The sequence below is a fragment of the Hipposideros armiger genome, unplaced genomic scaffold (genome assembly GCF_001890085.2).
Source record: "Hipposideros armiger isolate ML-2016 unplaced genomic scaffold, ASM189008v1 scaffold_93, whole genome shotgun sequence".
NCBI classification, from domain to species: domain Eukaryota; kingdom Metazoa; phylum Chordata; class Mammalia; order Chiroptera; family Hipposideridae; genus Hipposideros; species Hipposideros armiger.
Window position 1 is genome coordinate 2,378,013 of NW_017731443.1, and position 25,366 is coordinate 2,403,378.

The following is a 25,366-nucleotide window of genomic DNA, read 5'->3' on the forward strand; positions in this document are numbered from 1 at the left end:
GCTGGCTTCTGGTTCTTCGTTGTCTCTCCCAGGGGCCCAGGGGCCTGTACCCCACAGTACCTGCTGGGGCACTGGCAGGGCATTTGGGGGGCCAAGATGCCAACAGGGACAGATTGCAAGCCTGCTGGGGTGAGGGGGAGGTGGCGGTCTCTGCCCAGCCACACTCAGCTCTGTGGCAGCTATTACTCACAGAGGGAAGCCTGCAAACAGGGCTGACGACCCCCTTGTGCTCTGTGGGAGCTAAGCAGTAGTTTGTTAAAGGAGAGGACGGGGTGAAGAAGTTGGGAGAACCTCTGATGACAACTATGCCACCTGCCCTGGGGTCAGGGAGAAGGTATCTGCCTTGTACGATCTTAACAGCATCTCTTCCAACCTGGGCTCCACCCTCACTATGAACAGACAGGTGGGCGCCCATGAGGCGCCTGGCACTGGGAGGGGTTGACTGGGCTTGGTGCTAGCTAGCCCCAGGAGGGTTTAGAGGCAGTGAAGCTGGTACTCAGACCAACAGAAGTACAATTACTAAAGGTGGGGCCAATCATGTCACAGATAGAGGTAAGAGACACTGAACCAGCAGATGGAAGGGTGACAAATTGGGAGCTGGTACACTATGGAAGGGATCTCGTGTGTAATTGGGGGAGTGCACTCCAGGCACACTTGTGGCAAAAAACTATATGAACAGGTGCCTGCAGGCTTTGAGGGCCAGGTTGTGCCAGTCCTCCTGGCATCACTGATGGTTTTCCTTGTGCTGGGTTTACCTTGACCCTCGTGACCAGGGAAGTCAGTCTTCTCCCCATCTCACAGCTGAGAACCTAAGACTCAGGACAGCTTGAAGATCAGATGTGCAGGACTCCAGGGTGTGAGGCCCACTGGGTCTCTAATCCAAAGTACCCTCTCAAAATAAAAACAAAGTTCACAGCTCACTCCCCCCCACACACACACAGTCTGCAGCTGTAGACTCAGATTTGAGAAACTCACATGGAAGAATAAATGCTGAAACTCCAGGCAGGAGCCCTGAAGGCTTGGCGCAGCCCCTCAAATTTCCAGGGGTCACCCAAGAGGTGGAGCATGCTTGTTCAAGCTGTGAGAGCACAAAGAAAACAGAACTTAGGAGTTCTCACAGAATGTGAGGGAAGCACTGGCTGGCAGGCTGTGCCCCCTTCACTGAGCCCACCACATGGGGGCTTTCCTGCACATCCCACACTCTCAGCACACCCCACTCCCCAACACAGGGTGGCAGGGTGGGGGTGAACCCCCTAAGGCTGCCCCCCAGGAAGTGAGGGCTAATCTGAGGCTTGAGGGAGGGGCCAAGGACAGGCATCTGCCCTCCTGCTGCCCTGGAGCTCAGGCCCCTGGTTTGAGTTGGGGAATCTTCAGCAGTGATGGGAATTCAGGGAAGGCCAGTGTGTGTGGACAAAGGTGTGGCCACCCTGGGGACAGCATTCACCCCTCACCTCCTCCTCATCTCCCTAGCTGGCTGGGATCCTGGGATCAGAGACTGAGCACAGGGGGGCTGATTCCACACAGCTCCTGCAGGAGGGGCCTCTGGGGCCATCTGCCCATGTGGCACCTCAGAGCCCAGGACCCAGGAAACAAGGGGGCCCAGCCACTGCTTCTGAGCCCCTACACGGCAGCTCTATTTTATCATTGAGGTTTCATGTAAGATCTCATCAGAATAAACATTTCTTCTGCTCCTTAGTAAACAAAAATGTTACCATGAATCTCACCCCTTGTCCTTATGTCAAATGGGGTGGTCACAGAACTTGCTCAAGGCCACCAGCCTGTGACAGGGTTAGGACACCCCACCACCAGTTCTGCCCCTCGGCATTCAAAGTACACACAACGCAGGCCTCAGGTAGACAGGCAGGGGTTCTAATCCCAGCTCTGCCACTCACTGGGACTACTGTCGTCTCCCCTCCTGAATCTGTTTCTTCATGCACCAAATGCAGACAGGAACCCCTGCTTCATAGAGGCAGGGCCCCTAGGGTGCCTGACTCTAGAGGCCACCTTTGCTGAGCACCCCAGGGCAATTGGTCAGGGTAGGCGTAAGGGTAAGGGTCGGGCTCACCAGCACCCCACCCAACTCCCAGAACAAAGCAAGCAGGACCCACCCTTCCCTGAAGCAGCTCACAGACTTGGTGGCGCCCGTGGACCAGAGGGGTGGTGGCCGAGGGGGCTCAGGCCTGGCTTCCTGTGCGTCCAGAGGGATTGCTAATTATTAAACCACATGAGGCTGCAGCCCTCTGTGGAGCGTGGGAGCCCCTATGGTGTGTTGGAGCAGTACAGAGAAGGTTTTTGGAAGAAAAGCCAGGATGATGAAATCACCATATGTCCACCCATTTGGGCTTTGAACTTCTCAAAGGACAACACTGGTGTGCTGGGGCAGGCAGGGAACTGGGCCGGTGGGGCTGCCAAGGACTAGCTTGGGGAGTGGGGACTTTCAACCCCACCATCTCCACCAGCCCCTCCCCCAAAGCCACCCCAATAAACACACGTTTAAATAAAATCTGGAACCTGAGTAACAGTGCAGCTCCCCCAACCTCCAACTACATGCTCTTCCTAGAGACAGCTCTAGCCACCACTGGTGGCCGTCCTGTGCATCACTTGCCCCTCACACCTGAGCTGGGGCAGTTCATTGTGCACAGACAGCAGCCCAGAGAGAGGAAGTGACCTGCCCAAGGTCACCTGGTCAGCAGCAGGCAGGGCTATATGACCCCATAGCCAGCTTGTCCTTGTTCCCTGTTCCCGTGAGGCGGGAGTGAGGCATTGCACTTCCCATGTGGCCAAAGATCAGGGTGGCCGGCCATTCTAAGTAGCGCTGCAGGACCATGTGCTGAGAGTAGCTTCCTGAGGCAGCCCTGGGAGAGCAGTGGGGCTGAATCTCCACGTTGGGGAAAGGGAACCACAGGTGCAGCTCCGAAGGCCTAAGATGTGGCTGTGGATGTGACAGATACTGAGCCTGCCTCTGTGTGAGCCATGCCCAGACCCAGAGAGCTGTGCTCTGGGGGTCAGAAAATCTGGATTCCCTGCCACTCCCTTGTACTGAGCTATCACCTCCCCCTCTTTGAGGTCCCCCTTTATCTGAACCACCCTCTGTCTGCTAGGCCTGGGTCGCTGAACTGACGGTTTCCTTTTCTCATCATCCAAGGCCCTTCGCAGAAGCTTACATCAAGTCCACCGCAGCCTGGCCTTTCTCTGTTCCCTGTTCCCAGCGTCTGGAGCCATACACTGCCCTTCTGCTGGAACCTGGGGAAGGAACTCCAGGCTGGTACCAACTACCTCCCACCTCCCCAGCCTCAAAGTAGTAATCTGTTAATGGGGAGAGTGATAACTCCCTCCTCTGCCATGGCCCTTGTGAAGATGGCAGATCTGCAGTCACTTTGAAATGCTAAGAAGGACCACAGGAACAAAGGTGAACTCACCATGATCTGCTACCCCCAGGGCTCAGTGAGAGCTAGTGCCAGCACCTCAATATCAAAGGGGCTGGGAAGGGGGAGCAGGTGCCCTTGAACTTGGGTGGGCCTCCAGGAAGCAGTGACCAGAGGAGTATGAATGAGGAGGCTATGGGAAGGTGGGTGGTGGAGGTCTGCTCAGACTCATTCACCTGCTGAGCAGCCACCAAGCTGGGCCAGGATCTCTGCCACACGCAGGGCTCCCTGGGGTGAGGCCTGTGCATCCCTGGCAGTCTGGCTCACACAGGATCAGAGAACAGATCTGCTGGGGCAAAGCAGGGCCAAGTGCAGGAGCTGTTTCTGATGGCAGGGCTGGAGGACTGCCTGCTTGCTGAGGCTGGAGCAGGGGTTCAGGTACAGACTGAGTCTTGAAGGGCTTTCTGACCTTGGAATTGCAAATGAGTAGGTAGGGAACCGACTCATTTTCACAGACAAGGAAACCGAGGCTTGGAACAGGATGTGACAAAAATCAATACAGGACCAAACAGAATCAAGTACTAGATGGATGGGGAGTGCCAGTCCCAGTCCTGCCCCATGCAGAACTCAGTGGGTCTGTTTTTACTCTCTGGAACTCAGTTTCCACTCTGCTGTATTCTGTGGGGATGAAGTCTGAAAGGCCAGGGGATAGAGTTGCCTGAGAACTCAGCATTCGGAGAAGCTAAGGGACTTGCCTAAGGTCACGCAGAGAGTTAGCCAGGACCCAGAGGCCTCACCAGTTGGTCCTTGACTGCTGACTCTTGGGGCTCGTAGTGTGTGTGGGGGGATCAGGGTGTCCAAGAGGGGCAGCAAGGAATGGCACATCTTTCCACCCAGAAGCCTCTCCCTACCCCCTAGTTTCCCAAAAGAGGGGCACTTGGGTTTGTCTTGAGTACCTGGCCCTCCTCTGGTCTCTGGCGCCCTCTTGTGGACTCTGCGGGCATGAACCCTCCCGTGGGCCCCGCCCCCAGAAGGAGGACCCAGAATGCTTCAGGTGAGAACCCCGAGGGCTCAACCACATCATACCAACCCCCTCCCAAAAGACACAGAGGCAGTGATGGGATCCCCAGATTTGTGTTTGGATCCTGACTCCCTCCCCTCATCTGATTTACGTGAGACAACCCGTGTCGGTTTCCTCATTTCACACAGACGGTGGACAAGTCTCAGAGATCAAATGGGAGACCCGTGAGGAAGCCACAGGGCGGCTAGGGATGCTCAGGTCAGCTCCACGGACATCCACAGCGCGCCTCCTCCTTCAACATAACCCTGTCGGGACTCAAGGAGGTCCCCGCCAGAGGGAAAAAGCAAACCCTCCCAGAGATTTTTTTTTTTTTAAGATTTTTATTGGGGAATTGGAGGATGGGAACAGCGCTTGGGAATTGGGGGAAGAGGAACAGACAAGTTGTTTTTGTTCTTCAGTCTAGTTGTGGAGGACGTTGCTTCACTGGCCCAAGTTGGCAAAATCATTGCGCTCTTCCCGGGCGAGGCAGATCAGTCGCCAGCTCCCAGAGATCTTTTTTAATGGAAGGGTTTGTTGTCTAAGGCCGCTGAAAACCCCACCCTTTGATCCTTCCTCTTGGGAACCACAGTCCCATGGCATCTGGTCCAGACCAGCTGGAGACAGCTGGGCAGAAATCAGAAATACTATTGGACAGAGCCCGCCCCTCCCCTCCTCCAGCCCCCCTCGGACCTCTCCTCGGCTTTTAAGATCCAGGCCAACCTCAGGCCCTGCTCCCGCCCAGGCTTTAAAAGTCTGTAGTAGTAGAGTTACCAACCCAGCCCCCTTGCAGGGTCTAGGGGCAGGGCCTCCTCACCTTCAGCCCCCAATTTATCTTTTTTCCCCCCAAGTCTCAGTGTATCCATCTGCCAAATGGGTGTAATCATCCCTGTCTCACCTACTTGTTTCCCAGGTCGGCTGTATGATACAAATAAAATGAAATCAGAAACTAGTGAGTTTTTTGGAGGAGGGTGCCAAGCGCAGTCGGTATCCCGGTGAGGGAGTGGACTACAATTCCCATCCGGCTCCGGGGCCGTGGGCGTACCCAGCCCCTCTCCCTGAGCTGGGGGAGAGACGGCCGCTGACCTACGGGGCAAGGGAAGTTGCAGTGCCCCGGGCATCCCCCCTTAGGTTAGGGGCTGGCGATGGCCCGGGTAGCGCTGTGTTTGGGACCGCGCGGGGATCTAGGTGGCCTTTCCGGTCTCCCTGGGACCACCTACCCTCCCCCGCCCCGCCCAGGAGTTAGTGCTGTTCGGGGCCCGCCCCCCCACTTCCTGGCCAAGGGTTGGTCCCGCCCCCGCGCGTCTCCGCCCTCCCACCTTCACCTACAGTCGTGTTTCCCATTGGCCGTTGCGCACCTGCCCGTCCGTCGGGGGCGGGGCGGAGGGCGGAGGGCGGGGCGGGGCGCCCAGGTGAGGGCGCGCAGGCGGTGCCGGAGGAAGGTGACAGCGGGGTGGGCGGGAGGGTGGGGGGAGGACGCGCGGAGGACCGGCAGACTGACAGACGGACGGACCGACGGGCGGACCGACGACCGGGAATGCTGGCAGCCAGGCTCTAGCCCGGGCGTGGGGCTCTGGCCGCAGCCATGGAGCGGCGACTGCGTGCGCTGGAGCGGCTGGCGCGGGGCGAGGCCGGCGGCGGCCCGGGGCTCGACGGCCTCTTGGATCTGCTGCTGGGGCTGCACCACGAGCTCAGCAGCGCCCCCCTGCGGCGGGAGCGCAACGTGGCGCAGTTCCTGAGCTGGGGTGAGTGGCACAGGCGGGACCGAGGCGGGGCGGACCCAAGGACACGGTGCTGGGACCCTCTCCCTCCGCGCTCCACGCCCACAGACCCTCCCGCTGGGAGCCACACCCCCACACCTTTTCCCACACACACATACAGATGCCTGGAACTGGCCCTGACACGTGCCACCGGACCCCGCGGGTCTCTCAGTCACCTGCACGCCTTACCCTCACTCAAATTCGCGCACACACTCTCCTTCCCACTCACAGAACCTGGCACGTGTACACACACATCTCACACACACTCACAGGAACTTGGTCCCAGGTATAGATCTTCGATGCAGGTACAAAATACATGCTCGACACAGTCACGTCCAGGATTCCTCCCTCACGCATCACAGCTCATGACCCATGAGAACACACACTCTCACACACAGACTCCCAGGCATGGCACTCACTGACACACATACTTTCTCAGTCTCCCACATACCACGTGGATGCACAGAGACACTCATATATAGCTAATAGAGAGACCCAGGAAGCCCCACACTTGGCTCTGCAGACCACCCCATCCACACTGGCTGTTACACACTCATCTGTGTCTACTCACAGATCTGTAGTTATTGCACCCTTCCCCACAAACACTTCCATCTCCCTGCATAGAAGACCACCCCAGGCTGGATATAGGAACCAACCTCAGCCCCTTTGTCTGTGCAAGCTGCTGGCCTGGCTTCCTAAGGGCCTTTCCCCAGGGCCAGGGAGGAGAACCTGGCTGGAGGTGGGTCTGCACCCCTTCCTGGTTGAGTCATCTGAGTCACTGGGAGTGGCTGACCCAGGGTGACCCTGAACTTTATGTGGGCACTGGAGCCAGCCCCAGGGTTCCCTGCTCATGCCCGGCCATTGGGGGAGGGCACTGGGCCTGGCCTGGAGAGTGGGTGAGGCGGGTGTTTGCCCAGTGGGCGACTATCGTTCCTGGCACTCCAGAGCTCTGGGCAGGCACAAGGCCCAGCCTGACACAGTTGGGGGCCTGAGACATGCCAGTGAGTTGGGCCCCAGCCCTAGCCCTATCCTCCAGGGTGATGGCAGTCAGAAGACCCCTACTTCTGCTGCCTGCCTTTCTCCTCAGACTCCTGCACCTTATTTGTGTGTGTCTGACTGTGTTGTCATCACTCCCTGTGACACCCATGCCCACGTGTGTGTGTTTGCACACACATGTGCTCCTCCCTGCCTGCCTCTAGCACCTCTGCCTGGGACCCCAACGTGGGGGCCTGTCTGTTGACATCTCCCGAGGTAACTTGCAGGGCGGTGACTCACTCCCTGCCCCAACTTGTCCCTGCTCCTGCTCAGAGCCCCCTTCCCCTGGGGCAGGGCGATTGGGCAGCCTGTCCTGGGGGCTTGGATCCTCCTGGCTACGGGCCCCAGGTTTTGGCCCCTATCTGGCTGATGGGTAGTCACCCTGGCCTTGGTTCCCCCTTGGAGGCCTGTGGCTGCTCACCTCAGCTGCACACACAGACCTGGGAAAGAAACAATTAATTTCTGCAATAAGGTTTCCACCCCTGCTGCGGGGGTGCTGCCTGATAAACCTGTGGAGCAGCTCTCTGTCCCACCCACAGACCCGCCCAGCTGGCAGGGTTTATCTCCTGGTGGGGGAAACTGAGGCAGGGAGCCAGATTGCATCTGCCCCCAACCCCTACTGGTCACTCTTGCCTCTCTTAAGTTTCCAGGCCCCAATTCCGTCCTCCAGGCCTGCAAAGGGCCTGGGAGTGGCAGGAGATGCCCTTCATGGGAGTGGCAGGGACTGTGAGGAAGGAGGTTCTTAGCCAAGTGAAGGCCAAGTCCAGAGAGGGAGGCAGGGCTCAGAGTTGTAGGGCTGGTCAGGCCTGGAGGAGATCCTGAGTGCTCACACCCTCCAGTGCCAGCGTCAGGCTCCAGGGAGAGGGTTTTTGGCCCTGTCTTTGAGTCTTGTGAGAACCTGGGCAGACCTATCTATGCCTGCCAACCAAGAGGCCCCATACGGGGAGGTAGAGCCTATCCTTCAGAGCCCTGCAGAACCCCTGTCCTCTGAGGCTGTCCCAGGCCTCACCCCCAGCCAGGTACCTCTGTGCCTAGAGGGTCCCAGGACGTGCCCACAGCTCCTCAGTGGCAGAGAATCCTTTCTGGGGACAAGGAATGTTGTCCGTCCAGTTTCCCAAGACAGGCCCTGGCCTGGTCTTGCTAGGTGGCCAAGCACTGTGAGCTGGGGGTGGGAATGGTATCCCCGTGGGCCCCAGGGTGACCTGGCTGGCCAGGGTCAGCCCCCAGGATGGGGAGGACTACAAGTTTCATCAGCTCCTGGAATCCAGGCTGCCTGGAGCCTGGGGACAAGGGTCCAGGGAGTCATGGATTCAGGGAGGTCTGGGACCAGGTGGTCAGCAGTCAGGACCCCACCTTGCATGCTCCCTGATGATGGCTGAATGGGCTGCAGTGCCTGTCACCCCCTTGGCCAGAGACGGTCCCTGGGGAGGTCATCCTTGCCCTGGCCTCATGGGAGTTGCAGCTCCCGGCTTTCTCCAGGTGAGAGAGGGAGCTGGGGCCCTCCCCACAGGTTCCTTGAGCCCCACTGTGTGTCCCCTCAGCCAGTCCCTTCGTAACAAAGGTGAAAGAGCTGCGGCTGCAGAGAGATGACTTTGAGATCTTGAAGGTGATCGGCCGAGGGGCCTTTGGGGAGGTGAGCAAAGGGCCTGGAGTAGGTGGGAGGATGGCGTTCTCACCCAGGCTGGGCTGACCCCAGTGCTCTCTGTGGCCTCAGGTCGCCGTGGTGAGGCAGAGGGACAGTGGACAGATTTTTGCCATGAAAATGCTGCATAAATGGGAGATGCTTAAGAGGGCCGAGGTCAGTTTGGGGTCTGGTGGGATTTTGGCACCCGACAAATGGGCAGGGGCGGGTGTTGCCAGCGAGGCTACAGGGCATGCAGGGGAAGGGGCAGGCATGGCTGCCAGACAGAGGATTCATCCCTAATAGCTGCCCACCCCCCTTCCCTTCCTCTCAATAAGCTTATCTTAGAAAGAAGCAGAGTTGTTCCCATTTCTCTTATGATAATACTGAGGCCCAGAGCCATAAAGCATGGGCTTGGGCTCACACAGACGACCTCAATCTGAGCTCCTCGACTTACTGAATTTCACTCCGTCCCCTGAGCTGGTATGGGGGCTTTCCTGGGCTCTGATCCCACCCCACCTCCTGCTCCCCAAACCTGCTATAGACAGCCTGTTTCCGGGAAGAGCGGGATGTTCTGGTGAAGGGGGACAGCCGTTGGGTGACTGCTCTGCATTATGCCTTTCAAGACGAGGAGTACCTGGTGAGAATACTGGGCAAGGTTGGAGGGGCTTGCCTGGGGACAAAGAAAAAGGCCCTTGGGGGCCAGAGGCACTGGGTCCCACCTCCTGGAGCCGACAGGCTTACCCTCTCCACTAGCTTGAGCACCGGAGCCTCCTGCCTGAGCTCTGGCTGGGAGCTGGGTACCCCAGAGCTGCTGGGACACACCTCTGCCTCCCAGAGCCCTGAGGGACCACTGGGAGGTAGGGCCATGGGGCAGGTACCCCCCATTTCCGTCTGATTCTTGCCCCCACCCACCACTGTCTAGTACCTGGTGATGGACTACTACGCTGGTGGGGACCTCCTTACTCTGCTGAGCCGCTTTGAGGACCGCCTCCCACCCGAGCTGGCCCAGTTCTATCTGGCTGAGATGGTGCTAGCCATCCACTCACTGCATCAGCTGGGTTACGTCCACAGGTGGGGCCCACAAAGCCCCCGCTGCCCTATCTATCCCCTCCTGACAGCTCTGGGGACAGCTGACATTTGCTGAGTCCTCACTACGTGCAAGGGCCTGTGCTGGCTGCTTCACATGCATGATGTTTTTGAATCCTCACACCAAAAATCTTATGTGATGGGGGTGCTGTTGTCCCATTTTATAGATGAGAAAGTCAGGGCTTAGCGTAGGTAAGCACCTGCCTGGCTCAAGGTATGATAGTGGGTGGCCGAACCGTGATTTACACTGAGACATCTGACCCCTGTGATCCCCCCCAGCATACCCTGCTGCCTCCAGAGGTCATCCATATGTATCCCTTTCCCCAATCTAACCACTTCGTTCCTTCCTGGGAGCCAGACCTGGCCACCAGCCTCCCCTCCCCCACCCTCCCCGCCAATGCCCCAATACACATGCATACACACACAGGCATGTGCCTAAACGCACCTCCACATGCACAGGTCAGGCCCCTCACTCTCCCTGCCTCCCCTAGGGATGTCAAGCCGGACAATGTCCTGCTGGACATGAATGGGCACATCCGCCTGGCTGACTTTGGTTCCTGCCTACGTCTCAACAACAGTGGCATGGTAAAGACCCCGCCCCCTAGTGAGGGCTGGAGACGCCCCGCCAGGAGAGCTCCCAGGGGCCTGGAAGGCAACAGGCCTAGTGCAGGGGGCATCAGGCTCCCAGGGGATGGAAGGGCTAGGCCCAGGCCCCAGATGGGAGCACCTGGCTAGCCAAGCCCTAAGGAGTCGGGGTGCCAGGCCCAGACCCAAGCCATGGGGAGGGGCTAACAGGCCCAGCCAAGCCCGAGGCTATCCTTAAGGCGTCATCAACACCACCACCTCCAGGTGGATTCATCGGTGGCAGTGGGGACGCCCGACTACATCTCCCCTGAGATCCTGCAGGCCATGGAGGAGGGCAAGGGCCACTATGGGCCACAATGCGACTGGTGGTCGCTGGGGGTCTGCGCCTACGAGCTGCTCTTCGGAGAGACGCCCTTCTATGCTGAATCTCTGGTGGAAACCTACGGCAAGATCATGAACCATGAGGTCTGGTCGCCAGGCTGTGGGGCTCTGGGAGGGCAATGGGACTCCTGAGACAAGAGGTTGGTGATGCCCACAGGTGGGGCTAGGATCCCAGATACCCACCCACACCCCTTCCCTGGGCTTGCAGGACCACCTACAGTTTCCTCCAGATGTGCCTGATGTGCCAGCCAGTGCCCAAGACCTGATCCGCCAGCTGCTGTGCCGCCAGGAGGAGCGTCTGGGCCGCGGAGGGCTGGATGACTTCCGGAACCACCCCTTCTTCGAAGGTGTGGACTGGGAGCAGCTGGCAACCAGCACTGCCCCCTATATCCCTGAGCTTCGTGGGCCCATGGACACGTCCAACTTCGATGTGGACGATGACACCCTCAACCATCCTGTGAGTGGCGGGTTCCACTGCAGTAGAAAAGCTTCCTTGACCCTCCCTGGCTATGGGAAACCCCCTAGAAGCTCCCCAAAGCAGTTGCTAGGCTGGGGAGGCAGCCTTTGGACCCAAGGCTCATGGGAGTTATGGTTCACCTGCCTTGAGGTGGGTTGTGCCAAGTGAAGGTCCTTTGACCTCGTGTCATCCTATTAACCAGAAGTCATATAAGGAAGAAGACTCCCAGTGGTACCTGGAAGGCCATAACCTCAAGAACTCATAGGAATTGTGGTCCGTTTAGGTTGGGGCCATGTTACCCCTCCCGCTAGGCTCCCACCTGAGAAGGAGGTCAGCACCTCTAGTCCCAGAGTGTCTCCTGGGTCTCAAGTCTCAGCCTGGAGTTGTGCCTGTTGACTCTGACTCTCCTTCCCCTCCTTCTGCAGGGAGCCCTGCCACCACCCTCCCATGGGACCTTCTCAGGCCACCACCTGCCATTCGTAGGCTTCACCTATACCTCGGGCTGGTGAGTCCAGTCCTCACATACCTGTGAGAAGCGGGGGGCTGCCTGGCCTGAAGGACCCTGGGAGAGAAGCTGCATGTCCCACCCGCTGCCTGCATGTGCCAGGTGCTCAGGAAGTACATTCTGAGCCCTCAGGAGGACAGCCCCCCGATGTCCTCAGGGGCCTGGTGATGCCATGCCCATGCCCCCTCTGGGTTCCACCCCAGCATTTGGCCCTCATAGTATCCTCCATGGCAGGCTGGGAATGTACTAGACTCAGAGCCAAAGCTAGCATTGGAAGGGCCCCCACTGCTCCCCGAACCTTACCTTGTGCTTCTGTAAAATGGGTGGGATGATCCAGTTCCATCTGTAGGGCTGGCCTGAAACTGCAGCAAGGTCCTGAGAGAGGAGGTGCTCCGAGGTATAAGCCATTATGTCCAACCCGCACTCAGGAGCTCCCAGTGTGTGCTGCACTCATGAGCGCCCACTGTGTGCTGCACTCATGAGTGCCCACTGTGTGCCAGGCATGGGTCCAGCAGGGCTCTTACCACCGAGTCCTCTTGACAATCCTTGGAAGAAGCCCTATTATCACCTCCTTCTTCCTATAAGGAAACTGAGGCTCAGATATATTAGGTGACTGTTCATGATCACACAGCTTATAAGGGCCAGGGCTGGGGCTCAAACCTGGGCCTGGGGGACCCTGGAGCCACTGCTCTGGGCTGCTGCCCATGGTACTAACCTGGAGCCTCCCAAGGGCAGGATCTGGTCTGATTTATTTCTCTTCTTGACACAGAACCCAGGGTTGGGTACCGAACTGGCACACAGTGGGTGTTTCTTGGGTAAATGAATGATTAGATGCAGTAGAATGGAGGCAGCTTTGGGAGGGGGGGTCTCTGCCAACCTGTGTTGCCCTGCTCCCCCCAGTCCGGGCCCTGAGAGCAGCTCTGAGCAGTTGGCTGCCCTGGAGCGGAAGCTCCGTTGTCTAGAGCAGGAGAAGATGGAGCTGAGCCAGAAGCTCCAAGGTACGGGGAGCCAGCTGGGCCAGGGCTGGGTGGGTCTGACCCGGAGGCTACTGCTGCAGGACTAGCTCCTCACCTGTGCGTCCCCCCACTGCAGAGGCCCTGCAGATCCCCTCAGACCATGGGGAGCTGGAGCAGCTACGGAATGAAGTGCAGACTCTACAGGATAGGCTGTCAGGTATCCCTACCCCCCACCCCTGCCCCATCTCTTCCTCTTACCCTCACCTTGGCGGCTGACCTGCTTTTGCAGTACAGCTAAGACCAATCTAGGACCTGCCTCTGGTCTGTTCATGCTGTATGAGCTTAGGGAATTATCTGAAACTCTCTGAGCCTGCATGTAGAAAATGGACCAAGGAGACCCACCTCCCAGGCTGCGATGAGGGTTCCATGAGACATTACACGTTGAGTGCCTGGCTGAGACTGGGGCAGTCAGTATGTGTGGGTCTCAGTGACAATTCCTGGCAGAGATGCTGAGGGACAACAAGACCCCCTTGTCCCAGACGGATGGGCCCCCTGCTGATAGCCTAGGCCAGGACAGTGACCTACGGCTGGAAAGAGACCACCATCTCCTCCAGGTGAGGGCCTGGTGAGGTGGGTGAGTGGCCCAGGGCTTGATGCTAAAGAGGTCCTCTCCCTGACTCTAGGCCTTGTCCTCCCCACCCCCACCCCACTCCGGTTCCCTAGGAGCTGGCCGAGGCTCGGGCAGGGCTGCAGGCGCAAGAGAAGGAGCTCTGCAGAGCCCAGGGGCTTCGGGAGGAGCTGCTCCAAAGGCTGCAGGAGGCCCAGGAGAAAGAGGCAGCCACAGCCACCCAGACCCAGACCCTGACCTCCCAGCTGGAGGAAGCTCAGGCTGCCCGGAGGGAGGTGAGTGACAGGAGTAGGTGGGGATAGCAGTAGGTCCCGGCCCCGGTACCCGTGGCATGGCTAGAGGAAGCCCAGGGAGCATGGTCCCAGGTTCTGGGAATACCACATTCCTTTGCACCCCCTACTGTAGCTGACAGAGGCCTGAGCAGTGGGATGATGGTTAGGATGGAGTGGGCTGGGGGTTCACTGCCTCCATTCCTCCTGTGGCTGCCAGCGTCTAAGAGTCTGTAGCAAGGCTAGGTAGAAGGCTGGGGTGGACAAGGTCAGCTCTGGATGCCTCTGTACCCCATCACAGCTGCAAGAGCAGGTGGCCACCCTGAGCCGGGAGTTGACACAGCTTCAGAGACAGCGGGAGCGAAGCCTTGAGAAGGAGTCTTCCCGGGTCAAGGTAGTGAGGTCCTACCACCTGCCAAGTGGTACTTCTCTTGGCCTGATCCCACTCAGGGCCCTCAGGTCCAGGACTGTGTCCCAGGGGTAGGGTGGGCCATGGCTCTCGGGCCCCTGCCCTGACCTTCCTCCGTGTCCTCAAGACCGTCCATACTGCCTCTGAGACCAACGGAATGGGATTGCCTGAGGGTGGGCCTCAGGAAGCACAGCTGAGGAAGGAGGTGGCCGCCCTGCGTGTACAGCTGGAGCAGGCCCACAGCCATGGGTGAGCTGGGCAGCCAGCGTGGGGGTGGTCAGGATGAGGACCCAAGCTGGGAATCATGGAGTCATCCTCTTCTCCCCAGGTCTAGTGGGAAGGAGGCCTTGTGCCGGCTACAGGAAGAGAACCAGTGGCTGAGCCAGAAGCAGGAGCGGGTGAGCAGGGCAGACAGAAGGCAGGACAGACAGCCAGGCAGCAGGTCCGAGGGGAGAGCACAGGGGGCAGGGTGGGTGGGCAGAACTGCCAGGGTCCGGGGCTGGCTGTCTCCCTAGCCCTGCAGTGCCCACAACAGGCAGACAAGCTGTAGCGAGTGAGCAAGGGTGGGCACAGGCAGGGCTCAGAGGTGCCGGGGCCCCTGGAGACTGACCCCACCTCCTACTCGGCCCCCAGCTGATTGAAGAGCTGGAGCGGGAGCAGCAGAGCAGGCAGCAGCTGGAGGGTGAGCGGCAGGAGACGGAGGGCAACTGGGAGGCCCAGATCACCGACATCCTCAGCTGGTGGGTGCCAGTAGGCTCAGGGCTGGGGGCTGTGCCCAGGAGGAGCTGAGGCCGCAGCCCATGACCCTGAGTCCCCTTTCCAATCAGGGTGAATGATGAGAAGATCTCAAGAGGCTACCTGCAGGCCCTGGCTACCAAGATGGCCGAGGAGCTGGAGTCCTTGAGGAATGTGGGCACCCAGATGCTCCCTGCCCGGCCGCTGGTAAGCCCCAGAGATACCCTGCAGGGGAGGGTTACCAGTAGCCTCACTCCTCAGGTGAGGACACAACTAACGGACGATCAGTGACTTGCCTAAGCTCACAGTGGGTCAGTGGCAGAGCTGGGGCTTTGAGCCTGTCCAGGTGGCATGAGCAATGGTGTGCTCTGGTGGGAGGGGGCCTCTGAGGCAGCCAGGCCCGGGAGCATCTTACATGGGTTCACCCTGGCCACCAGGACCACCAGTGGAAGGCAAGGCGGCTGCAGAAAATGGAGGCCTCGGCCAGGCTGGAGCTGCAGTCGGCACTGGAGGCTGAGATCCGGGCCAAGCAGGGCCTGCAGGAGCAGCTGACGCAGGTGCAGGAGGCCCAGCTGCAGGCCGAGAGGTGAGACCAGGGGCCAGTGCTGCAGAGGGGGCCTGGGACCCATGCAGAGGCCTGTGGCAAGCCCTCACCCTGTTCTCCCCCCAGCCGTCTGCAGGAGGCCGAGAAGCAGAACAGGTGCCTGCAGAAGGAGCTGGCTGCACTTCGGGAGGAGCTGCGGGCCCGTGGGCCAGGAGGTGAGGGGCTGTCTGCATGCCTGTCCTGGAGAAGTCCCCAGCTCCAGCCTTACAGTTACCAAGGGGGTCCCACACAGCCTTGCAGGGCTGTGGAGACAAGAGTTTGTTCTAGACTCTGCTGCTTCCCCCACCATCTGATAGCCAGCACTTACTGAGCACCTGCTGTATGCCGGGCCCACCACATCCTGTAGTCATTGCCCCATTTTACTGAAGTGGAAACTGATGCCCCCTCTGGCCCCTGGCTCCTCAGGAATAAGTGTTAGGGCCGGGCCAATGACCCCAACCCCAGTGACCCATGCCCTCTGTTTGCAGACACCAAGCCCTCAAACTCCCTGATTCCTTTTCTGTCTCTCCGGAGCTTAGAGGTAAGAACTGGGTACAACGGCCGGTTGTGGGAGGGGGAGAGGCGCAGGGGCCCTGACTTTGTCCCTCATCCCAACCCCAGAAGGATTCTGCCAAGGACCCTGGCATCTCAGGAGAGACCTCGAGGCCTGTGCTGGAGCCAGAGCTGAGGCCAGAGGGCCGCAGCAGCCTGCGCCTGGGGGTAAGGACTGGCCGGAGACCCCCAGTTGGGGGGCCCTCTCCTTGTGTGCTTCTCACCTGTTTGCTCGCTCTCCACTGCAGGCTGTGTTCCCCAGAGCACCTGCTGCTACCACGACCCCTTCGGAAGGTCCTTCTGCAAAGGTCAGTGCCCAGAGAGGGGTGGAGGGAGCAGAACCAAGAACCAAGGGCAGAACCAAGCCATTCTGCCAGGTTTCCAAAGGACCCTCTTGGTTCCTCCATGCACATCGTGGCCGGCATGCCACATGGGGGGGGGGGCGGTGGCACGAGTTTGAGTGCTACCACAGGCTCACGGGGGCTCAGAGTTCACACTGCCACCTGGCTTGTTCCTTGGCACCGCCTAACACTTAAGGGTGGCCTTGGGTGGGGTGCGGAGCCCTGGGAGGCTGTGGTCAGACATGAGTCATGGCCGCGTCCCCCCTCCCCAGCCCGGCTTACACTTGCTGCGCCCCCGGAGCTTCCCATCCCCCACCAAGTGTCTGCGCTGCACCTCGCTGATGCTAGGCCTGAGCCGCCAGGGCCTGGGTTGTGATGGTGAGACCCCCACCCCCCACCCTACCCATGCACCCCCCGCCCAGACACCAGCCACAGCCCGTAGGTGGAGGGAATGAAAGGGGCCCTGATCCTAACACACCCAGGCTGTCTCTGCCCAGGCTCCGTTTTCCACAGCTCAGTTTTTGTTTTTCTTTTCTCACTTGGGAATTGGTGACAGCTCAGGTGCCGCCATGGCCTCAGGGAAGCTGGGGCTTGGAACACCCAGACTCCTGGTTCCAGGCTGTCCCCACCCAGCTTCAACCATCTGCTGTCTCCTGCTTTCCCCACAGCCTGCGGCTACTTCTGTCATTCGACTTGTGCCCCACAGGCCCCACCCTGCCCCGTGCCCCCTGACCTCCTCTGCACAGCCCTGGGAGTGCACCCTGAAACAGGCACGGGCACTGCCTATGAGGGCTTCCTGTCGGTGAGCTAGGGCCGGGGAGGGGGAGGACGGGCACGGTGGCTGCGGCCTGGCGGGCCCTGCCATGCCTGCCTTCCTCAGGTGCCACGGCCGTCGGGCGTCCGGCGGGGCTGGCAGCGGGTATATGCCGCCCTCAGTGACTCACGCCTGCTGCTGTTTGATGCCCCAGACCCTCGTCTAAGCCCAGCCAGCGGGGCCCTCTTGCAGGCACTGGATCTGAGGTGGGTGCCAGACAGTGGCATGGGACAAGTGACGAGTGGATGGGTGGGGTGCAGCCAGGGGCAGTGCGAACTCTGACCTGTTCCGTGGACCTCCCAGGGACCCCCAGTTCTCAGCCACCCCTGTCCTGGCTCCTGATGTTATCCATGCCCAGTCCAAGGACCTGCCACGCATCTTTAGGGTAAGTGCCTGGGGTGGGATGACCACCCTCTGCCTCCACGCTGACCCCCTTCTAGCCACTTTTCTTCATCTCCATGGCTGCCTCCTTCATCCTGTCCCCCTCCCTTCCCTATGGACGGCTACCCTGCCCTCCGTTGTGATCTGTTCACCCATGCTCCATCCTGCAGCACAGAGTTTTCCGTACATGAAGCTGGCTGTGTCCTGCCTTGTTTAGGACTCTTCTGTCTCCCTAGCACCCTCAGTGTGCCCCTGACCGTGGCCTTGAGGCACCACATATCCGCATGCCTCCCTGGCCTCTCCCTAGAGCCTCTCTCTGATTAGACCACACCTTGCTTTCTCCAGTTTCGAAAGTGCCCTGTGCCTGTGGACGCCCTCACATCTGTTCCCTCTGGTCGGCCCCCAGTCCCCAGCCCCTCCCCCACCAGGACCATTCCTGGTTACTCCACTCATCCCCCAGGCTCCAGGAAAAATGCCTCTTCCCCTGGGACATCGTCCTTTTCTGCTTAGCCTGGGTTGGGGGCCCTGCTCTGTGTTCCCACAATGCCCCGTCCTCCCCTGCGGTGGCACCGGTCAGGGCTTTGCAGTTGTCCGTGTGTTCGTCTGACCACCCTGTCTGGCTCATCACCTGCTATAAGACAGCAGCTAGCTCTGCGCCCACACAAGCTCACATCAGGGCTAATAAGCATCAACTGCTGGAGAGCAAGAAGGGAGGAAGGCATTCAGCCTGCAGCCCTCCAGCCTGGGTCCCTGCCCACAGGTGACGGCCTCCCAGCTGACGGTGCCACCTGCCATGTGCACCGTGCTACTGCTGGCGGAGAGCAAGGGTGAGAGGGAGCGCTGGCTGCAGATGCTGGGCGAGCTGCAGCGGCTGCTGCTAGATGCACGGCCGAGACCCCGGCCTGTCTACACACTCAAGGAGGCCTACGACAACGGGCTGCCACTGCTGCCCCACACGCTCTGTGCTGCCATCATCGGTGAGCCTCATGCCTAGGGGGTGCTGCCTGCCCAGCCGGGAGGAGTCAGGGCCTGTAGGGATGGTGCTGGCCCAGCCACAGTCACGAGGGCCGCTGTCACTGCCCAGTCCCTGCAGCCATGAGCTGTGGTATCTCTGTCTTGATGTGTGTCCTCTTCAACCATCGCCTAGGCATGGATGTGTGAGGAGCGAGGCTATGGGGTGAGGGGCCTGGCTTCCGCTGCTCCTCTTCTCTGTGCCTGTGTTTCTGCTTTTTCTAAAAGAATCTCAAGCAAGTGAATAGAGCAAAGGCTTTATTTAGTAAGAGATAAACTCTCTTACCAGCAGCTGGGTGACCATGGGGGAGCCTGGGCGCACCTGAGCCTCACACCACCTACCATGGGGCTGCTGGCTTCCCCCAGCAGCCAGGGCCCTGAGCCAGCCCCTCTCTTGGCAAGCTGGGACTCAGGGCAGGAGCCAGAGGAGAGACTGTGGGTCCTCCAGGTCCCCTGTGTCAGTCATGAGTCTGGGGCACAAGGGCATTTGTCAAGCAGGGATTGCCGTGAGCTTAACACTCATCCTGTATTGCTTCATCTCCACAGCCTCACAGCAGCTCTGTGAGAAAGGTATACCATTACTGTCCCCACTTTACATTAGGGGAAACTGAGGCTCCGAGAGGTGACGTGACTTACCCAAAGTCCCACAGCTTGGGGTGGGGGGGCCTCTCACCCAATCCCTTTCCCCATAGCCCTTACCCATTAGAGCCAGTCCAGACTCTGGGACAGAAGGGGTCAGTGACACAGGGACAGTGGGATTGCCATCTCCATGTCCTCAGGAGAAACAGGCTCAGGAAGAGCAGGCAGACTGTCCAGTCTCCACCTCTGGACAGGCCCTCTGATTTCTGACCCTCTCCTTCCCTCCACCAGACCAGGATCGACTTGCTCTGGGCACTGAGGAGGGGCTGTTTGTGATCCACCTGCACAGCAATGGTACATGCCTGTTTGGGCCAGGGCCGGCGTGGGTAGGGGTCAGGCCCGGGGGACAGAAGAGAATGGGCAGTGGGCTGCTCCTCACCCACCTAATGGTGACACCCTCCCTCACCAACCCCGCAGACATCTTCCAGGTGGGTGAGTGCCGGCGGGTCCAGCAGCTGGCCGTGAGCCCTACTGCAGGCCTTCTGGTTGTGCTGTGTGGCCGCGGCCCCAGTGTGCGCCTCTTCGCCCTGGCTGAGCTGGAGAGCACAGAGGTGGCCGGTGCCAAGATCCCTGAGTCTCGAGGCTGCCAGGCGCTGGCAGCCGGGCGCATCCTGCAGGCCCGTACCCCTGTGCTGTGTATAGCCGTCAAACGCCAAGTGCTCTGCTACCAGCTAGGTCCAGGCCCGGGGCCCTGGCAACGCCGCATCCGTGAGCTGCAGGCCCCAGCACCTGTGCAGAGTCTGGAGCTGTTGGGCGACCGGCTGTGTGTAGGGGCAGCTGGTGCCTTTGTGCTCTACCCGCTGCTCAACGAGGCTGCGCCCTTAGCACTGGGGGCTGGTCTGGTGCCTGAGGAGCTGCCACCATCCCGCGGGGGCCTAGGCGAGGCACTGGGTGCCGTGGAACTCAGCCTTAGTGAGTTCCTGCTGCTCTTCACCACTGCCGGGGTCTACGTGGACAGCACTGGCCGCAAGTCTCGCATCCATGAGCTGCTATGGCCAGCAGTGCCCATGGGCTGGGGTAAGGCTTGTGGACAGCCAGGCTGGGTGGGGCCAGGCCCCTGTGGTGTATCCCATCTGTCAGAGGAAGACAGGGTCCTGCCCAAACTCCTGAGCTGGCATTGGAAACCAGTGTATACCCTCCTGTCCTGTTCCCCTTGGTGGCTTGCAGGAGATCTTACGCTCCCATACCTTCACTCACATCTCCCCCTGCCTGACTGCCTGAACTGCTCTCCTTTTGATACCTGGTCAACTCTTAAACAAGTCCAGCCCCAATATCTGCTCAGGGTCCAGCCCCAATGTCTGCTCAGGGCCTGGAGCTGGTAGGCCCTCCATAAATGACCAGCATGATTGCTGTCATTGTCATTATTGCTTTCATGCTCCCTGCCTTGTGCTCCCCGCTCTTTGTTCAGACCTCTGCCCTGGCTTTTAGCACCTTCTTGTAATAGCTGGTTTGGTGCACTGGGGGCCTGCACATGGGCTGGGGCTGGTTTCGTCATCACAGCCAGCACCCACCCAGGGCTATGACTGTTTGGAGGAAGGAATGAATGAATGAGTGGGGGAGCCCGGCACATTCACAGGTAACTGGTGTGATGGAGTTCGGGCTTAAAAAGAGGGACAGAGCTCCCTTCATGAGCCGTGGCACTTCTGGATGGGGCCTGTGGGTTGGGTGTAGCACAGACATTCACCACGTAGGAGTTAGACCCAGACAGCCCGGGGCCAGTTCCCAGCTCTCACGGGGTGACCTTGCTCATTACTTAGCTCTGGGGTTTCTGGTCCCTCCTCTGTAAGTTAGGGGTGATAATACTACCTGGCCAGAATTGTTTGAGGATTAAAGGAGAAAAATATGCAAAGTGGTTAGAACTATGCCTGGCGCGGAATAGAGTGTCCTCCATGATTGTTTTCTCTAATTTGTTATGGAGGTTGGGTGGGGCAACTGGGAGAGTCTTCAGAAAAAGGGCCTTCGGTAGGGCAGGAAGTTACTGTGCTGTGGCAGGGCACAGAGTGTTCCCTGTGGTGCAAACAAGCCCAGAGAAGTGCTCCACTTGCCCAGGGCTGCACAGCACAGGCAGCTTCCACCCTACAGGTTATGCAGCCCCTTACCTGACAGTGTTCAGTGAGAACTCCATTGATGTGTTTGACGTGAGGAAAGCAGAATGGGTCCAGACGGTACCACTCAAGAAGGTGAGGGGCTGCCAACACCCCTAGGGCCGGTCTGGGGTGGGGCAAGGTAGCATGGCCTGACCTCTGTGCCTGCTGCCTCAGGTGCGACCCCTTAACCCAGAGGGCTCCCTGTTCCTCTATGGCACCGAGAAGATCCGCCTGACCTACCTCAGGAACCGGCTGGCAGGTGAGGGAGTGTGTGTGCATATGTGTATGTATGTGTATAGGCGTGTGTGTGCTCACCTGTGCACACGTGTGGGTTTGGGACCCTGGGGACTTGTGAGTACCGCCCAGTCTCTGCCTCTCCCACAGAAAAGGACGAGTTCGACATCCCGGACCTTACCGACAACAGCCGGCGCCAGCTGTTCCGCACTAAGAGCAAGCGCCGCTTCTTTTTCCGAGTGTCTGAAGAGCAGAAACAGCAGCAGCGCAGGTGCGCGTGCGCGATGCAGTGGATGGGCGAGGCCTCTCATTCTTGGGGGCGGGGCGAAGCACCGGCCAGACCCAGCCGGGCAGGAAGGACTGAGAGCCGTCGCCTTCGCAGCCCCGCTCGCTACACCCTCTCTGCCTGCAGGGAGATGCTGAAAGACCCTTTTGTGCGCTCCAAGCTCATATCACCGCCCACAAACTTCAATCACCTGGTGCACGTGGGCCCTACGGAAGGGAGGCCCAGTGCCAAGGACCTGACCCCGGTGAGTCCTCTGGAGCCAATTACAAGCCTCCCAGGTGAGACTGAGCCAATCACAGGCCTCTCCAGTGCGTTTGAACCAGTCGCAGGCCTCTGCTTACCTGGGACCGGTCCCCCAACAGGCTCCTGAAGGGAAGGGCCGAGGGTCCCGCAGCTCCGGCCCACAGCGGCCCCACAGCTTCTCGGAGGCCTCACGGCGCCCAGCTTCCATGGGCAGCGACGGGAAGGCAGACCCCAGTAAGGACACCCTCTCGTACCTCCACGTTTCTCCCCCAATTTTCCATCCCCTTTGGACCCCTCATATCTGACCTTGGATTTTTTGTCTCCTCATCTAGCTCCTGGAACAGTGAAGAGGAAGCCTTGGACATCTCTGTCCAGCGAGTCTGTGTCCTGTCCCCTGGGATCTCTGAGCCCCGCAGCCTCCCTGACACAGGTGACCAAGTGGTTTTTCCCTCCCCCCACTCAGAGGACAGGCAGTTCTGTTCTGTATTAGGCCCTTCGCTGGGACCTGAGGCCAGAGACCAAACAGCCCATCCCTTCCTGAGAGATGCAGACTTTTACCTGCCTCACCCCACAGCGGGGGCCCCAGCAGAGGGCTGGAAGTGAGAATCCTGGCTGACCGGCGCAGTGGTGTGGCCCCAGCCTAGGTGCTCAGTTTCCCTGAGCTTGTTTCACCTGTAAAAAGAGGTTGTTATTGTGAGACCTGTATGAGGTGATGACACCTCAGCATATGTGCCATAGTGCCTGGCATGTGGGGACAGTGCCACAGAGGGGGAGCTCTTGGGATTCTCAACTGAGGCCCAGCCCATGAGAGGGAGCAGTCCACTCTGGCTGGGGACTGGGGAAGACCTAAAAGGAAACGGGAAGGCCCCCACTCACTTGACAGCCTGATCTCCAACGGGCACCCCCACTCCCGCCACGCCACACGAGGCCACTCAGAGCCCTGGGACTTGCCGTGTTCTTTCACACCTTCAGGCTCTTGCTGTCCCCTGCTGTCCCCCTGCTTTGAATGCCCTTTCCTATCGCAACCTGATGAACAGCCAAGCCACCCTCAAGGCTCAGCACCAGTATCACCTCCAGAGACCACCTGGCTGCCTGGTCAAGTGATCACTGCCTTCCTGGGGCTGGCACTGCCTTCGGCGCCCTCCCCCCTCCACCCACTCCTTGTCAGTTCTGCTGTGCTATGGTTTTTGTCTGGGTGCCAGTCCTCTTCCCTCAACTGTGGGCTCTCTATGGCGGGGGTCAAGTTTGTCTTCTGCCCAAAGTAAAGCATGTTTGTTGAGTGACTGAAAAATGGAGTGAATGAACAAAGAGACGTTGGTTTGGCCTCCAGCATTAAAGCAGGAGTTCACCGGTTTCTTCTCTTGCAGCAGGTGATGGGTCCTAGGAAGGCCTCTTGAGGCACTAGCCTGGTGGGGAAAGCATCCTGCCTTCCTCTTTCCACCCTGACATCGTTCTCTCTGCCTCTCCCACAGGTCTCAGAGAGGCCCCGGAGTCTCCCCCCAGCCCCTGAATCAGAGAGCTCCCCTTGACACCCTCTGGCAGGGCCCACCTGAATCCCAGGACCAAGAGACGTGAGGGAGCAGAGAGCTTGAGGAATGCCATACTCCGGCTGGTCCGGGACGTGTGGAAATTCGGACTCAGGGAGAGCCTGGACTGGGCGGCGACTGGGAGACTGGCCTGGGTTTCCAGGCCCTGGGGAGCCTGACTCCCAGCCCTCATCCTTCCTTTTCCCCTCTACTCCAAGCCCAACCTTGTGCTAGCCACTGGGAATAGAATGGCCCCCCCTTCTGCCCTAGGGGCGCTGCTGTTCTCGCGCCCAGGGGTGATTGTGCCAAAGATCTCATTTCCAGTGCCAAGCCCTAGGAGGCTTGTAAGCAGGAGTCGGGATGAGGGACAGAGAAGGGCTGGGTCCCTCGAGGTAGTCTGGGGTCTTGGCTGCGGACTGTCTAGCATCCAGTGAGGACAAGGGTCAGGTCAGGAAGGACAGGCTCTAATCCGGGGAGAAGGAAGCTAGAGAAGCAGGGGAGAGGATGTAGGTGAAGGAGGTGAGAGAGGCAAGTCGGGAGAAAGGAAGTGGAGGAGGAGGTGATAGTGATTGGAAGGAGGGGAAAACCATCCAGAGGAGAAGGAGAGAGGGATAAAGGAGGACAATGAAGAGGACAGAGAGACAAGAGGAGAGGGGTGGAGAGGAGAGGGAAGTGGAGGAATATATACGCAGGGTCCTTTCCCTCTGGGGAAGAGCTTGTTGGGTTTGGGAACAGGGAGAGGCTCCGTGAGCCACCTGACATTGTCATCTAATCCGTCCATAGGAGAAGATAATTCCTAGACCGGGATGGGATGGGGAGGGTATTTATAAGGGCTACTTGGTGGGAGATGGGCACCCAACGGGGCCATTGGAGCGTCTCCAGGCATACTCTGGCCCTTCCCAGAAAGGGGGAGGGGTCCTTTTTCTTAAAGCTTCAACCAACTATGTATTAGGGGATGATAGGGAACATTTTATTATTGATCACAGTCATTATTATTATTATTATTATTATATTACTATTTTTATTAAACCTCTCCCTACTGATGAGTAGGGGGCAAAATAAGTATTTATCTCCTCAAATGCCCTATTCCTGAGAGGGGTGACTCTGACACTCTGAGAGGCAGTAAGAAACTAATAAAGACAACTTTATAAGTGGCTGGCCTCCCTGCCTGGATCTCTCTTCTTAGGATTCAGAAAAATGGAGGGATCAGAGATGGAGGAAGGAGTGGGGGTGTCAGGGAAAGTTAAAGACCAGGTTATCTTCCCTGTATTTTCAGGAATCATGAAATATTCAAGTGGGGGTAAATGAGTTTAATAGCGAAGGGATGGTTTTCAAAAGTGGGTAACATTAAGGGAACCCACCAAAAAGTGGCAGTGCCCCCGAGCCCTAGCAGTAATGGGGAACTCTTACCACCCCCAGGCCAGCAGGGCAGGAAGAGGCAATGGTGATACCTGATGGGAGCTGTGGCTCTCAGTAAAATAACCTGGCATGGCTGAGCAGGATGGCAGCCCAGGAAGTAAATTCTTCCACCTCACTGCTCCCTCCCATCTCCTGCCTTGCTCTGTCCAAAACCAAGCAGCAGCCAGAGGACCCTAGAGCTCAGTTTACTGCAGAAGGCAGCCATGGGGCCACTGAGCTGTGTGGGGGAGGGTGGACGTGGATCTGGATGGCCCATCCTGCTGCCCCATCTAGGCGAAGCTGCTAAGAGGGGAAGAGGAGGGGAGGTCTGGGAGGGGCCTCACTTGTTCTTAGCTGGGGTGTACGTGACTGGGCAGGACCCACGTTGAGGCAGAGCTGGATGAGGAGGGAGGGTAAGG

The 25,366-nt window shown here is 59.0% G+C and overlaps 1 protein-coding gene across 4 annotated transcripts; it reads left to right on the forward strand.

Annotated features, from left to right (window-relative positions):
- Positions 1 to 5,875: 5,875 nt before the first annotated feature.
- Positions 5,876 to 24,703, forward strand: CDC42BPG (CDC42 binding protein kinase gamma). Of its 4 annotated transcripts, none has more exons than XM_019645532.1 (37): positions 5,877 to 6,167; positions 8,759 to 8,850; positions 8,932 to 9,015; positions 9,383 to 9,478; positions 9,764 to 9,912; positions 10,419 to 10,512; positions 10,777 to 10,977; positions 11,102 to 11,350; positions 11,776 to 11,855; positions 12,756 to 12,853; positions 12,948 to 13,028; positions 13,316 to 13,425; positions 13,535 to 13,714; positions 14,010 to 14,102; positions 14,245 to 14,366; positions 14,446 to 14,515; positions 14,751 to 14,857; positions 14,945 to 15,059; positions 15,290 to 15,438; positions 15,523 to 15,611; positions 15,924 to 15,976; positions 16,057 to 16,155; positions 16,236 to 16,295; positions 16,601 to 16,706; positions 16,997 to 17,130; positions 17,209 to 17,348; positions 17,446 to 17,527; positions 18,284 to 18,500; positions 19,405 to 19,467; positions 19,591 to 20,190; positions 21,256 to 21,353; positions 21,435 to 21,519; positions 21,645 to 21,765; positions 21,907 to 22,024; positions 22,143 to 22,257; positions 22,356 to 22,453; positions 23,496 to 24,703. In XM_019645532.1, exons 1-37 carry the CDS (start codon positions 6,008 to 6,010, stop codon positions 23,550 to 23,552), a joined length of 4,665 nt encoding a protein of 1,554 aa, XP_019501077.1. In that variant the 5' UTR covers positions 5,877 to 6,007; the 3' UTR covers positions 23,553 to 24,703. The 4 variants fall into 4 exon arrangements, with proteins under 4 accessions (XP_019501079.1, XP_019501077.1, XP_019501078.1 ...); XM_019645533.1 differs by having other exon boundaries at positions 16,060 to 16,155; XM_019645535.1 differs by lacking the exon at positions 8,759 to 8,850 and having other exon boundaries at positions 6,089 to 6,167.
- Positions 24,704 to 25,366: the final 663 nt, after the last annotated feature.

Coding starts and splice junctions, on each gene's coding strand:
- CDC42BPG (XM_019645532.1), top strand. CDS start 6,008: ATGGAGCGGCGACTGCGTGCGCTGGAGCGGCTGGCGCGGGGCGAGGCC. Junction 11,856..12,755: donor TTCACCTATACCTCGGGCTG/GTGAGTCCAGTC, acceptor TGCTCCCCCCAG/TCCGGGCCCTGAGAGCAGCT. Junction 14,858..14,944: donor ATCACCGACATCCTCAGCTG/GTGGGTGCCAGT, acceptor CTTTCCAATCAG/GGTGAATGATGAGAAGATCT.